The sequence below is a fragment of the Chiroxiphia lanceolata genome, chromosome 5 (genome assembly GCF_009829145.1).
Source record: "Chiroxiphia lanceolata isolate bChiLan1 chromosome 5, bChiLan1.pri, whole genome shotgun sequence".
NCBI lineage: Eukaryota > Metazoa > Chordata > Aves > Passeriformes > Pipridae > Chiroxiphia > Chiroxiphia lanceolata.
In genome coordinates this window covers 6870549-6886336 of record NC_045641.1, presented here as the reverse complement: position 1 = coordinate 6886336, position 15788 = coordinate 6870549, and the positions used below count along the sequence as shown (strand labels likewise).

Sequence of the window (15788 nt, the reverse complement as noted above, 5' to 3'; positions counted from 1 at the left end):
CACAAACTGTGACACGGGGGGGGCTGAAGTCCATTTTGCAGGAATGGTGAAGCTCCACAGTGCTGTGGGATCAGGGACACATAAAAAGACAATGAAAATAATCTTCTGAACTGTGCTACAGGTCTTAGTGATGGGTCTGTTTTCAGTCCCTTGATATTCTCAATGTGTCAGTCTGTGGGAAATGATGCAACTTTGTTGATGCACTCACAGTGCTTATTAAGGCAGATGAGAGTGTGCTTAGGACAGGGTATACTGAATATGTCACTTTTAAACATATTTAAACATGCCTCAGAGGAATACCAAGTCTCTACAGCTGATTTTTTTTTTTTTGCCACCTCTATTTGCAGCTGCCATTTTTAATGCTTCTCCACTCTTTCCCTATGCCAGATTTCCTCCCCTGGGCTTTTTCCCCCTCCTCTCCCACCTTCCCAGGTGCTGCACTGCAACACCTTTTTGCTCCTTCCCCTCTCTTTTCTTACTCAAAAGCCCCAAAAAGCAGCAAAGAAGGGTGGTCAGAAGGGCCACCCAGCACAACCACCCGGGGAGGGGGAAGCAGAGCCTCCCTGAGCGCGGGTCTGATGCACCACGGGCATCGCAGATCCCCGTCAGTGCCACCGGGGCCACAAGCGGCAGATGCACGGAGGGTCGAGGCAAGCCTCCTTAGGGACAGGAGATAAGGAATCGATCCATGCCGGCCTCAGAGAGCGGCACAGGGCTGACGAAACCCTTGCAGCTGGCAGATGACGTGAAAACCATGGGAAGCGGGCGGACGTGCAACAGCAGGGGCCGGGCTCCCCCCAGTGCCCTCCCCGGCCTGCACAAGCCCTTCCCATCCCAGGCTCGGCCTTGCCCTGGCTCCCGGTGGGATGTGGGCTCTGAGCATGCACGGCCCTGCCCAGCGCATGCGGCCGGGGATCGGGATCGGGATCGGGGTCAGGATCCCGCCCCGCCCCGCCCCGAGAGGTCGGGCGGGCAGGGAATGCTGCGGGCACCGAATGCTGCGGGCACCATGGAGCAGCTCGGGAAGCGCTCGGCGGCCCGGCTGGACACCGTCCTGCGGCATCTCTGCCCGCGGCCGGGGGCGGCCCCCGCTCCCGTATCCTTTCTGGAGTGGGCTCGGGAAGGGTCCGTGGTTTGTCCTGCGGGGACACCGGCCTGGGAAGGACACCCAGGCCGAGTCCCTGCCCTGTGTCCTGGTTGTGGGGTGGAGACGTGCCGGGGGCCCTGCCCTGTGCGCTGCCCTTGCCCTGGCAGCCCCGGCTGGGATTTTGGGGTCAGCACCCGTCCCACCCCAAAAACCTCCTTCTGCCTGTGCTTCCTCCGTGAGCTCCAGCCCTGAAACCCGTCGGGATGTGCATCTGATAATCCGTGTCCTCTGGACACCGCCCAGTACAGCCCCCCAGCACCGAGCAAGGGCTTTCCTGCAGCGAATTCCCCTCCTGGAGATTCGAGGGTTTGGGGGGAGATAAACTCTGCGTGACTTAGAAGTTGCTCAGCAAGTCTCAGGCTTTGTTGAAAGCTGGTACAGACTTGACTGGTAGAGCAGCAGCAGGAAAAAACATCAAGGTTTGTTTTGCCAGTGGGATCTGAGGTGGAAATGTTGGAGGCTGCCAGCTTTGTGACACATCAGACAAAGGGAACCAGGGCAGGGAGGAGATTTCGCGTTGGTCTGTCTCAGGGTTCCAAAAGTTAAATAAAGACTGCTTGCTGAGAGTATTTTTAAAGTTGCTGCCATAAATCTTGCTTTTTAAAAAAAAAAAAAAAATGCTGCTGTTTCACAGTGAGAGCTGAACACTGACAAGTTACCTCTGAATTGTAATAAATAGGAGAAAAGGATGTGATCAAACAGGATGTAGGAGCCTTCAAATATATATTAAAAATATGAAGACAGATGGATAGTTGTTGACTCAGACTGCCATAACACAGAGATGCAAGCAGGAACACAAAATTAGAACTAAATGCTAGGAAAAATACCCTGATTGTAAAGAGAGAGGAAGTAAGAAGAGGTGCTGCACAAGCTGTTTTTAAATCCAAGTCTTGATGCAAAGAGCTTTGGACAAAAATAGGACTAATCTGGGCTGGAGCAAGAAAGGTGTATGAATAAAGTAAGTGACAGAATGTATTAAGAATAGATTTATTTGATACATGGTACATCAGTTTTGTTTTAATTTCTGGCTTGGGTGATTTGGATAGGACAGTCGCTTTTCCTCACAGAAAATGCCTCTCCTTTAACAAAAGGAGAAACGTCTCCATAGCAATTCCAGTCACCACCAGAGACACAAAATGTCCAAACGTCCCAAAGCTCATGGAGTCTCTGTGCTGCTCTACTGTGTGTGCCCACCCCTCTGTGCTGAGTGAGCCCTGCACCTGAGGTTTGCTGCCTTCTGCCACCACAGCACAGGCTCTGACCTTCCCAGGATCCTGATCTTCTCTGTTTACAATTAGGGCTGCAGAATAGAGAGTTTAACACCATCTTGTACACGCCCAGTTTCCTCCTGTAGTTGCTTTTAGGGTTTAGTATATTGGAGATTGGAGTGTTGGTTGTGTGGGTATATTGGAAGATGGGTTGTTTCTGCATACCATTGGAAAAACTCTGCCTTCAGATGGCCTCAGAAAGGAGAGGAAGGTGAAATGTGGCACATTTTTCTTTGGAGCTAGGTGTAAGAGCCAGAGGGGAGTAATGCACCAGTAACACCAGCACTTACCTCCTTAAAGGAAGGCAGATGAGAAAAACCCACATTCCAAGTGCCTGTGGAAGACCTCCATTCCTGCAGCTGTGAATTCAGCTTGAGTGCTGCCTGGTTTGGGACACCAGTGAAAAATCAGCACACCAGCTGTAGAAGTGAAGGTTTCCTCAAAATGCAGGAAAACGGGAAATTTGAAAAGCAGCTGCACCTCTGGAGTGATTTGGGTGTTTGACTTCTTCTGATGCTTCTGGCACAGCTGGGGCTGTCAGGCCAGGGCCATCTCACCAGGGGCCTATGAGGTGGTTTCTGAGAAAACTGCACAGGTGTATTGTGCTACTCTTGGATATGCAGGAGTCTTCAGAACCCCTTGGGGTGCTGCGGGGAGGTGCTTTGGAAAAGCTTCTGGGGATGTTAAGCCTTGCTGTGCCTGTGCTTTAGTGTCTCCAGAAGTGTTTATTTGCTTCTGAGTAGCTCCAGGTTATTACATTGCCTGCACAGCTGGATAATGTGCCTGTGGATATGTTGTTCCCAAAAGGATTGTGTGAGGGGAAAAGGGGAAAGTTTAAATGTGCCTTTATGAAAATGAGCTGCTGGAGCTGGCAGCTCCTTCCCCAGCTGTGCCTCTTGGTTTCAGTTGTCCAAGCAACCCAAACTTGTCCTCTGAGCATTGCAAGGTGTCAAGAGCAAAACCAGTGAGAGGAAGAGGCAGTGGAAAGCCTGGGAGGAAAGTGTCAAAGGGAGCCCAGGACTTGGTGGACTTGTCTGCTGTCCCCCAGTTCTGGAAAGTGGAGGTGTTGAGGAGGCCACTACAGCTGGGGCTCAGCCAGTGCCTGTGTCTCCATCAGCTGTCTGTGGACATTTAGGAGCCTGTATGCTCAGGAGTCCCATTTTCACTGAAGTTGGCCCTGAAATGTGGTGTGTGGAGCACTAGTGCCCTCAGTTGGGGAATCCCTTGCTCTGGGACCTGCTATGGTTGTTTCCACCTGGTCTCCCCATGTCTTCTTCCTTCCCTCTTCCATCCAGTTCTCAGCACCTTTTCCTCCCTCTGGCTCATTTTTGCCACACATTTTTGCATGTTTGTTGTTTCTTCTCCTACTGTATGTGACTCTTGACCAGATAATGTTTAAGCTTCCTGGTGCGGGGACCATAAACACAACTGTTGTGAGGAAACCTATTTATTGTTCCTGAAGCATTCATGTTTTTATGGCACATTTGTAAGGCAGTGGTGAGCAGTAGAGGAAAGTCAGTGGTTTACATAAAAACCTGAAGCAGAGATGCATGTGCAGACCAGGAAATCTGCACAAAAATGCTCTTTTTTTTGTCCTTACCCCTGGATGACAATTTATTACCATACACAAAGCTCTTGTGAGGCTTCTTTAGCCAGTGGCTTTTAATTGCCCTGTTGATGAGAATGTCTTTCTGCCTAGGAGAACACAGCTGTGTTTATTTGAACCTGTTGAAATTAATTGAGGTGGAGAACAAGCCCATAACTCTCCTCTCTTCCTGCTATTCCTGTCAAGCTTGGGAGGGACCAGATCTCTGTAGTAACTGTAGAGAAAGTGAGGGTTTGCATCACCACATGAGAATCCCAGGTTCACTCCTAATGTTTTTTATTATTTTAATTTTTTTTTTAATTATAGATTTTTATTGTTATTATTTTAGAAGCAAAATAAACAAGAACATGAACTGAATGTCCAGGACAGTAACTTCCTTTAGGATGAACAGAATTTTAGGATCCAGGACTCATGTGCATAGATGATGTTCTGCACTATTTCATTTGATTATATATTCCTTAACTTCCATCCCAGATAAGCATTCCTACTTCTGCCCAAGTCAGTGTTGTTCCTCATTCAGGGGGGTTTTGGTAAGATCTGCTTTCCTTTGTAGAGATTTTCAGAACTCAGTTCTTTATCCCTAGACCACATGTTGATTGATAGACATCGCACAGCCTTTCACTTTGCAAAGGTGTCTCCCTTGTTTAACTGTAGTTTAATGTGTTTCTCCTCTGTGTCTCAGCTACACCCTGGACAATGATCTCCTCACCACACAGCAGAGGCAGTTCTATGAAGACAATGGGTATCTGCTCATCAAGAAGCTCGTTTCTGATGAAGACATCGAGCGCTTCAGGTACGGGGCACTTGCTGAGGAGTTGGGGGGGCCTGTGTGCAGCAGCATCCCAAGGGAGCTTTGGGAAGATGGAGGCAGCTGGATTCTCCCAACATGGATATTCCCTCTGCTTTGCAGGAGGGAGTTCATGAGGATCTGTAAAAGAGAGGTGAATCCACCAGGAGCTATGATTATGAAAGACGAGTCCCTGAGATCCCAGTTTGGTCAGTCTGAAAAAGTGGTTAATAAAGTGCAGGACTTCCAGGAAGATGAAGAGCTGTTCAGATACTGCACTCTGCCAGAGGTAAAACAGAGTTAAAACCCATCAGAAAGGGGGTGGTGGTGGAAGAGCCTGTGTGAATGTATCTGTGCTTTAATGCCTATGTGAAAAAGCTTCCAGACATTCTGTCTTGGTCTCCTCCCACCATCCCTGTTTGTGTGCCATTCCAGGTCCTGCCTCCTGTCCTTCACCCCAATCTCCTCCTCCTGTACCCTAGTCCTTAGCCAAGCATCCATCTCCCAGTGCTTCCTCAGCCACCTTTCCTCTTGGTTTTTATGTTTCTAATATTTTTTCCCTAATGTTTTCTTCCCTGTAGGTCCTCAAATACGTTGAGTGCTTCACAGGGCCAAACATCATGGCAATGCACACCATGCTGATAAATAAACTTCCAGATTCTGGTAAGGAAAACTTGGATAAGAGGAAAATAGATAAGCTATTGTGCATATGCTGTCTGTCTGGCCAAAATTGAACTTAGAAAAGCTGTTGGAAAAAAAAAAGAGGGACAAAATTAAAATAAAATAACTTTGAAAATTTACAGGGCTGTTTTGGTAATACCTTGTTACCTGGGCTTAATGAGATAACATGAGAAAACTCATGAGAGTTTTTCAGTCTGTGCAAAGTCTAAGTAATATGGCAAACTAGGCAGGCAGAAATACCCGAACTGCATCTATTTAAGGAGCAGAATTAATGACAAAGTAAGTGTATAAATCATATATAATAGGCTCTTTTGGTGTGGATGGTATGTTTCCATTTCCATGAGGGAAAAGAAATAACAAACAAAGCTTCAAAAATATTTATTTTTGTTTAGACCTCATGAAAGAAAGCCTCCAGGGTGAGGGCTAATAGTGCTGGGTAGACTGTCTGGGGAGGCTGCAGTCCATAAATTGAGATTTTCTTCCTTTTTTAAAGAGAAGGCTAAATAAACATGTACTGGGTGCAGCACAGGCAGGGTTGATTCTGCTTGCAACATGCAGTGCCTGCAGATGGCTGTTTGAAAGTCTTTGTACTGGGGAGGTTTGTGCAACATGATGCTGGCTAAAGTTCACAAAAGTGGAGAGAGGCCAAAATGAGTGGTGAAAACGTGGCAGGGGATTGGTGGTGGTGAAGGCCAGCGAAAGGAGCCACTTGAGGGGTCACAGCCAAACACCCTCCTGGCTTTCACTGTGTCCCTGTGCCATTGCTGACTCAAGAGCCACCACTGTGGTCCATTTTGGAATGGGGTGGAAACTCCCCTGCTTGTCTTCCAAGGCCGTGGTGGGCTGGAGCAGACACTGAGGACACCAAGTGTCTCCAGCAGCAGCTCCTTAGGATGTGTTACAATGATTAGACAAGAAGGGAAAGGCTGTGTCACGTTTGTTGAGGTTGAAGGTTTTGAACCTGTGTTGCAGACAAACAGACTTTTCTCCACCCCATGCATCAGGACCTGCACTATTTCCCGTTCCGGCCCGCGTCCCGCATCGTGTGCGCCTGGACCGCCATGGAACGGGCCGACCAGGACAACGGCTGCCTGGTCGTGCAGCCCGGGACACACAAGACCACCCTGAAGCCTCATGGCTATCCCAAGTGGGAGGTAGAGTGTCACAGAGGGCTTGGAAAGGGCTGGGAAGACCTCACTGTGGGGACAGGACTTGCAGGTCAAAGCTGAGGTTTTCAGTGATTTTTTTTTTTTTTTTTCTGTTTATGCAAATACTGATGTTCTTTAGGGAGAGAGTTGCTTGGTTTGCCTCACTCTATGTGACCCGGGTAGATTTGCTTGCCTCTGTTCCCACCTTCACCTAGAAAATGCCCAGCATGTCATGACATAACAGCATAAATATGTGCCACTGTTTTCCACTGCCCCTGCCAAGTCTCTGTCTCCTCCTATGGATTTGTTCCTGCCTGGTAGCACATGCACTGTCCCAAAGAGAAGAAATTGGATAGTAAGCAGCTGGATGCAACTAAATATCAAGTGGTATCTTCCTCTTAAGAATGGATGTCTCCTGACCTGACCTGGAGTTGGTGATGTTTATACTGGGAGCAGAAAGCTGGACCCCAGCAGTGGCATCAGGCCACACCTGTGGGATTCCCCGGTGCTCTTCTGTATTCTCCCCAGCTGAGAAATCTTAATTGTCCAAATCCAGCTGCAGAAGATACAAAAAGTATTATTTTTTTTGTACCTCAGGCTTGAAGTAGAAAGAATAGTGGGCAAATAGGCAGGCTTTTAGTTTGGCATATGGCATATGCTGGCCAGGGGAAAGCAGATCCATAACTGTCCCTGCTGCCTCTCGTGTTGAGAACCAACACTAATTTTAACTGAGTGATTTCAATTCGGCCATTTTTTCCTAGGGTAAAACCAACAAACTTTTCCACGGGCTGCTTGATGAGGATGAGAAGACTCCCAAGGTTCACCTTGTCATGGAGAAGGGAGACACGGTGTTCTTCCATCCCCTGCTCATTCATGGCTCTGGGATAAACAAGACATCGGGTTTCCGAAAGGTAGGAAATCATCTCTTGATACAGTTTTTTATATTCCTGATTTTTAAAAAAACTGACCCTGCCTTCACAAGCTCATGAATATGTGAATGAATGTTTTAATGAGTTTTTATCTTCCTAATATACTTTCGCACACCCTTTTTTAAAATTTTTAATTTTTTTTTTTATTTTTAAACATCTGTGTCTTCTGGAAGCAGAACATGCTGTGCAGCTGCTTGAGAAAAAACAGAGCAGAAGTAAAAATTAGATATTGAATCTCTGTTGGAAGCCTGGCTGGCTGTACTTGCTTTACTAATAGGTCCCTTTCAGCAGTCCCAAATATCCGGAGCTTCTCTTTCTTCCTCTGCCTTGTTGGTATTTCATCTCTGGATAACAGGAGCCTCCATCATCCAATAAATAATATTTATTTATATGGTAACACAACCCATTTTTCTGTTAACAATTTGATTACACATCATATTTTTTTATCATGATTATTTAACTGAAACAGGCTAAAGTGCCCCCCTTTGGAGGCCTCACCCTGTCTCAGAAGGGATTCACCCAGGCACTCCAACACAGTGTTCTCTTTTTATTTTGTTTTACCTACTCCATGACCTGTTCTTTCAGCCCCAGTAGCAGCTTATTGGTGATTTCAAAGTAAGTGGGTTGTTGTGACTGTCTGGGTGCAGGATGTAAGAACCCTTACTAAACACATGGGTCTGCTCCAACCCTGACTTTCCCTATTCCTGCTCTAGTTGCTGATGTTTTGAGATCAGGTACTACAGCTCATGCTGGGAGACTGTTTGGGAGAGAAGGGAAGGAATAAGAGCATGTCAGCAAGCAAGAGTATTTCTCCAAGGGGACACACTGAGGAGAGAAGGAGGGCTCTGAAAGGAGGAAGGAATTTGCTGGCGTGATCTGTAAGGAAGGAACGAGGTGTCCACAATCTGAGATCCAACAGTCGTTTGTAATCCATGTGACAGTGAGTGATGCCCCATTTCCTCACACAGAGCATAAGCTGTCACTTTGCCAGCTCAGAGTGCTACTACATTGATGTCAAGAACACGACTCAGGAGCACCTGGAGAAGGAACTGGAAGAAATGGTCTGCAAGAAATACAGCGCGACTTCCGTGAAGCTCAAGGTAAGACTTGGCTCAGTGCCCTTTGTTACAAACCAGGCCAGTTCTCTTTCCAGCTCTTGTGTGGCAGGTTTGTGCTCTTTCCTATGCCCAGTTTGGTAGATCAGGCTGTGCCAAGCAGAGGTGTTTGGCAGGATAAAAGACCTGATTTTCAGATGACGACTTGTGTGTTTTTTGGGGGCCTTTTTCCTCATAATGCTGCTTCTTGCTATGGTGGAGAAATGGCCTTGCTCTCTGGCAGCTCTTTCACATCCCTTGAGCTCTAGAAGTTCCTCCTCTCGCTCTGCTTGTCAAAATGGGTTTTTTGAGCACACCTGGATCCTTTCCAGAGTGGCTGCGTTGGTGGAGATTAGATCAGCATTTTGTTGTAGCACAAGCAGGGAGGATCCTCAGCCCCTGCTGTCATGATGGCTCAGCTCTGAGGCTGCTCACACACACTTCTTACAGCATTTGAGAGGGTCTAGACTTCATAGAATCACAGAATTAAGGTTGGAAAAGACCTTTATGTTCATCAAGTCCAACCATTTCGTCCCACTGGAACAGGATTAGGGTGAAGTCACTGCCAGCTTTGTCCTTCATTGCATCTCTTGGTTCATGCTTTATTATGAGGAATCTGTCTGAACCAGAGCTCTTTGCTATTCTATTCAGACTGCACAGTGTGAATAAAAAGATGCGGTCATTTGCCCTGAATTTAAAAGTATAAGAAGGTGCAATAAATTCAGTGCTTGCCCAATTTGTATGTCCACAGTTCTTGGAGCTTCCCCACCCAATGTTGTGTGGATTTTCCTTTTAAAACAAGTAACCACATCTGACTGCAGTAACAGACTGATTTTTTTTTTTTTGTTAAATATAGTTCCACATCAGTTGTTTAGACTTGAGGCTACACCAGGTTTGTCAGCAGTGATACACATCTGCCTCAAAGAAAAATAAAATATGGGACTAATGGACTCTCACTGAATAACTGAAACCACTGAGTAAAACAGAAAGCAAATCTAAATTCTTCAGGGATCCAGCCACTGAAAGAAAAATAAACCTTGTTACTGGGTTGAAAGTGTTCTGTATTTCTTAATCCACAGCAGTTCCCTGATGTGGACAGCCAGTGTCGAAACAGTAAAGTCTAGATGTAATAGGCAGCAATTTTCTTTTAAAATCTACATATTTTACAGTATCTAGGGCTTTCTGGAGGAGAGGACTTTCTTTTTCACCTTTGGGGTTTTGTTCTGCTTATTTTCCCCCCGTGTGCCTGGTTATGGTGAGGTGCCCAGCTGTGCTTTGCAAGCCTGGTCTTACAGGTCTGTAAAATCACAGCGTGCTTGGCTTTTAGTTCCTGGGGTTAATTAGGGACACTGTGAGATCCAGAGGGATGCATGGTGAGGCTCTCTCCTTCTCCTGAGTGGCAAAGAGGTTGTGCTCATACAAGCCTCAGGGAAGACTCTGTGCTTTCATGTAGCTTTAAGCTTGTTTTTTTAACCAGAGTTGGAACTTTCTCCCAGAGGAGTGCCCAGCTCTTATTTCACCTTCACAAGATGCTAAGGACTAAGTAATCCTCTATTTCCATCTCTGTAAGCTGGAATCTTGGTCACTGTTTTTGCTGACCCTCAGGGCTCTTGCTTTGTCTCATTTTTGTTTTGAAGGATATCTGGAACTTCCGAGCACGGCTTGTGCAGGGGGAAAGAATTAACCTGTAGAAGACCCTCTGAAGAGTAGGATGGAAAACAAGTACCTGAGAACGAGCTTCTCTGGGGGAAGACTGCAGACCCTGCCAGGGCAGCCAGAATTCCATGTGCTTTGTTGGCCTCTGTAGTGTTAACTCAGCCAAATGCTGCATTGCAAAATCGTTCTATGCTAATACAGAATAATTGCCCTGAGGCTGGACAGCAAAGAAAACCTAATCTAGAAAACCAGATTTGCTGTGGATATCTTAGAGAATCAAAGAGTTAAGGTCTTGAAAGAACACCTTGATTTTCCTGATGTTTTCTTTCTTGTTTCTTAAATGTTTCCCACATGACACACCTTTGGAAAGACGCTGTGCTAACATGAGATTTTATGCAAGAATTTCCAGCGTTCCCAACTTCCTTTCTATGCAAAAAAAAAAAAAAATTAAAAAGAAGAGTTTTGCAGAAGCCTGACATGGGAAGTTGTTGGTAGAGCTGATAAAGATGGAGGTGTTGGTACCAGCAGAATCAATGGTGTAAGGGACTACATAAAGGGAAAGGAGCAATGACTCATACAGAAAAATGGGATTTGTGGGCAGGAATGTGATTGCTGGTAGAGTTTCTCACACATGGCTTGCTGTGGCATCGTACCTGACCGAGCAGCGCTGGCACAAGTGAAATATGTGTCTGATGGGGTTGGGAGATACTGGGTCAATGAACCAGCCTTCCACTGGCCTTGCACAACTGATCCAAAGCTATGTCAAGTGAGGGAAGTCCTCCTTTGAGACTGGTGGGACTGGGAAAAGGTGCCTTTTGCTGCTGCCAGGTTGAGGAGGTGGTTGGATGCTCCTTGGGACACAGTGGTGGCAGGGTGGAGAGATGTGCACTGAGATGATCCTCTCACCTTTGACAATGTCTTTTCTTGCTTTCTGAAAGATCCTTTTGCTTTCAGAATCTATTTTTTGAAATACAGAATAAATCAGAACCAAACTGAACTTGGGGGCTGTGTTGTGTTATTTCTGCTGCTCAGAAAGTGGTGGTGGGTGTGTCATTGAACACCCCAGTGCAAAACATCAATCCTCAGCTCTTTTTGATTCCCCTTTATACCCAAAAAAGTGCCAAAACAGCACCAAAGTTTTCACTGACAGGTACTCATGGCTCCTTCTGCCCTGTTTGGTGCTTCTTCCTCTGGCTGCAGGTTTTCTTGTGCTGTTTGTATGCTTTCTAAACAAGGTGAGGTTTGAGCAGGGTTATTGCATTTATCCTGAACCCTTGGTGGTGGGGTGAGGTGTCTGGGCTGTGCTTCCCACCTGGAGACAGACATATCCTCTGATTTGACCACCATCCTCTGGTTTGAACACCAAGAAGTCTGATGAGTGGGGAGACTTTAGGACGGACTCCCAGCCCTGCTTAGTGGGTGACTTTGAGTATCCTGGTTCCTGCATCTCTTCCCAAACCTTTATATAACCCTGGCACTAATCCAGCTCTTGGGGAGGGCATGGATCCAAGTGAATGATTTCCAGTGAGTTGGAGACCCCGTCTGCTGACTTTGCTGAGCTCTGGCTCACAGCCTAGCTGGGGCTCTCTTTGGGATTTTTTTGTGACGACTTGGTCTATCCCATATGGTTCATGGCACAGGATTCATGGAGAGACTTCAGTGTCTGGTGTTACTGGTGCAGCTGAGTTGGCTGCGGGGGAAGCTGTGACCACAGAGAAGAGCTACAGGTGTCCTTCAGACTCCCAGAGTTTCCAGACTCTGAATTTCTCTTACTACAACTGGGAGAGAGAAGGAAAGGAAGAACTTCAGCTTCGTTTTTAAAAATCTGTGCATCTCTGCCAATGGATTTAGGCTTGAATTCCCTCTTTCAGAAAAACAAACCCATCAAAGATCTTGGATATCATCTAAACTCAGCAGTTGTTCCACCTCATGAGAGACTTGTTTCCTCACTCTGTCCTATGACAACAGAGCCTGGGGAGGACTAAGCTAAGTAAGGTCCCCTTGACTGTGTGCAAGGCCTGCTCTGCTGCTTCCTAGCAATGCCAAGGAGTCTGATCCCTGCCCCCGAAATCACTCTGGGCAGAGCCAGATCCAGCAAGGTGTCTTGTCTCCTTCTGAGCAAAGCTACACACTCATGAGAGCAGGACCATGTCCCTGGGAGAGCAGGATCTACAAGCACTTCCTCATGTGATGTGTGAGCAAGAGCTGGAGTCCAAAGGATTCTCCATCAGTTCATGTAAATGTGACCTCCTGTGTGAGGGATCGACCTGGTAAGTCTTAAAGTGTTTCTGTTCCCAGCCATCCCAGCCAGCAGAGATTCTGCAATCCCAGGTTTCCAAAGCACATTCCCCACTAGTGGAAATTCCTGGCTAGAAATTAATCTCAGTCTCCAGCACTTGGTTTTCTGTGTAAAAAAAACCCACAGCCCACCCTAGTCTCCTAGGGTTTGGTTTCCTGGCAGTACCATGCCACTGATTTGGGTCACTGCAGGGGGAGAGCTGCAAGGTCTCACCAGCCTTCAGGTCCAAACTCCCTCTTCTTTTAATCACCACCCTGGCAGAAGGAAGGGGAGGAGGAGAGGAAAAGCAATAACTAACCAAGTCACCTGGGTTTGTTTTGGTTTCTTTTGTTTTGGTTTTTGTTTTGTTGTTGTTGTTTTGGGGTTTGGGGGGTTTTTTGTTTGTTTTTGTTGTTGGTTGGTTGGTTGGTGGTTGTTTGTTTGTGGTTTTTTTGCTGTCCTGTGAAAAGTTCATGTGATAGAGGAAGAGCCCTGAAAAGAGAAGGACCATGTTCAACCTCTGGCCTCCACCTTTTACAGAACCAGAATAGGCTGGAGGAAAGCTGACTCCAGGTTGCAATGAGGACACGCTGCATTCACTCTGCTCCTGGTCCTTGCAGCAAGTGCCTTGACCTGCAGGCTGTGATGTGATGAGGCCACATTCCCAATTGCCTTGGCAAGACCTTTGCTCTCACTCCTGTGAGTTCATCCCCAGCTCTGAACTGAGCTGGGAGGAAAAGCAGCATTTGGACTTGGCTTCTCACCTCAAACTGCACAGACACCAGGAGGCTCACCTGCTGAGGTTTGAGAGTTTGACTTCCACAGGTTGATGTCTTTCTCTTGGTTGGCTGGGGTGAGGAGGTTGTTTGGAGAAGTCTGGATTTCCTGGATCCTTTTCAGATTTATACTTGAAGGAGTTTTTCCTGCAGAGCATGGGAACCAGGAGGAGATAAATGGATTTGGAGAACTAAAAATGACTTGTTGGAGCAAAGGTCTTTTTGATTTTTAAATTTGACAATGTTCTCGAGCATCCTGTGAACGATAAATGAAGTTATTTGAATTCTGAACCTGCTGTGAAGGTTGCTCTTGAACCTTGTCTCTCCAAAAGTGTTTGTTTGCTTCTGAGTGGTGCTAGGCATTACATTGCCTGTGCAGCTGGATAACATGCCTGTGAATATACTATTCCCAAAAGGGTTGTGCGAGGGGAAAAGTTTAAATACTCTGTGCCTTTACCAAAATGAGCTGCTGGAGCAGCAAGTGCCTCTTCCTCCTCACTATCCCAAGCATTTATCTTCTTGATCTCCCTCCTCAGCTGCTCCTCTCACCTTTTGCTTTCCCTTCACTCACCACTGTTGCATTTGCACGGGCTGTGTCCTGCTCACACCTTGTGTGACTCTTGCCAGGTAAGGTCTAGAGTATCTCTGTGTGAAGCTCCAATCCACGCACAAAGCAGTTGTGAGGCTTCATTAGCAAGGGGGATTTGCTGTCCTCTGGAGCAGACTGTGTTCTCTCTGCCTGGCAGGACACAGTCCAGTTTGTTTAAACTTGTTGAAATGAATTCCTGTGCTTTCCCTGTGAAAGTGTTAGGAGAGGTGTCATTTCTCTGCAGTGGTGTTTTCATACTCTATTGTGCTCGAGTGAATACTCCTTAGTTTATACCCCAGATAACTGCTCCTGCTGCTCAGCCAAAAATGTTTGGGTAAATTGTATCTTCATGTATACAAGAATCAAAAATTTCATTTAAATTACTACTTAATTATTTTCTTCCAAGTGCCCTTTGTGTCTGCTGTGGGAAGGGTTTCTTGGCAGTTCTCCCTGGGACACAAGGAGATGAATCCACCAGGAGTTCTGATAATGAGACGAGATCTGCAGACCCAACTTCATTCAGTCTGAAAAAAAGTTGGTAAAGTGCATAATTTCTGGGAAGATGAAGAGCTGTTCAGATCCTGTACTCTGCCAGAGGTAACAAGCCAAAAGGAGACACTGGTGGGAGAACCCAGCAGAGATTTGTGAACATATACATGTTTTAATGCCAAGGTGAGAGCAATGTCCAAGCTGGGCAGGTCAGACTAACCCTTCTGGAAGGTATGTGATGCTCTAATATGTGCTCTGTCCGATACCAGATGGATTTGTACTTTGTGTTCATGTTGGGGTTGTTAGCAGCAGCAGATTCACATCACTTGTCATACAACAAGAAACTGTGTTAATGTATGTAATAGGTAGGTACAGTTTCCTCATGTGTTGGCTTTTCTTGGATTCTGGCTGACAAATAAACTTCCTGATCCATTATGCAGAGCTCCAGGGGGAGGGAGATGCAGAAGCTGTTAACATGCCTGGGTCACTGTGTATTTAACTGTAGCAGCACTTACCCTCTTACAAAAGTTGCTTGAATTGAATTGAATTAGAAACAATTCTGAAAATATATTAAGTTATTATGGTATTAGTGTGGTTTAGGTTAGCCCTGGCTTGGTAAGATATGTTTCTTGTAATTTGGTTTGCAGCAGATATTTGGATTCACACGTTGGAGGTGCATGCATGTACCTAAATACCTAAATTGAAGTGCTGTTGTATGTAACAGCATGTTACATCCAAAGTATTCTAATTTAATGTTTCTGCAGTTTAGGTCTCTGCACCATGTTAACCATGCCTTGCCTTTTTTTTTTTTCTTCATAAAACCGAGTTTAAAAAAGGAACATGTAAAAATTAGACACCCAGCTGCTTATTTGTCCTTCTGCACCTGCAGCCTCAATGTTTACGACACCTTTTTTTTTTTTTTTTGGCCTTGACGTTTCACATGTGTTGAAAACAAGGGCCTTCTGGAGCTTGGTAAAAGACAATAAACACAGAGAAGATTCTTTGCTTAGAATTTATGTGCTATTTTCCAGACTAACAGTTCAGAAATGTCAGATTTAGTCTGACTCCTGACCTTGCTGACAGCAGTTGCACACTCAGCGCTTTGATATGAAGACGCTTGGACAGATGCCAGAGGAAGGATTTTAGAATCCTGGCTTTGGCTTCCAGTGCTGTAGATCAAAGTCGTACTTCATGCAAGAGAAACTGGAGGGGGAAAGAAAGTTTAATTAACTACATTACGTTTTTTTCTAAGTAGATTTGACTTTTTATACCCTTTTGTGGTGCAGCAGAGCTGAGACTGGAGCTGTTTTCTGCTCTGAGCTGTCTGGCAAAAGCATGTC

The 15788-nt window shown here is 46.1% G+C and overlaps 1 protein-coding gene across 1 annotated transcript; it reads left to right on the top strand.

The window, feature by feature from the left end:
* The first annotated feature begins 925 nt into the window (after window positions 1-925).
* Window positions 926-10943, top strand: PHYH (phytanoyl-CoA 2-hydroxylase). Its single transcript, XM_032687256.1, has 9 exons — window positions 926-1096; window positions 4496-4551; window positions 4704-4814; window positions 4932-5097; window positions 5390-5471; window positions 6462-6643; window positions 7399-7548; window positions 8535-8666; window positions 10298-10943. The coding sequence occupies exons 1-9, from the start codon at window positions 980-982 to the stop codon at window positions 10349-10351; spliced, it is 1050 nt and encodes a 349-aa protein (XP_032543147.1). The 5' UTR covers window positions 926-979; the 3' UTR covers window positions 10352-10943.
* The last annotated feature ends 4845 nt before the right edge of the window (window positions 10944-15788 follow it).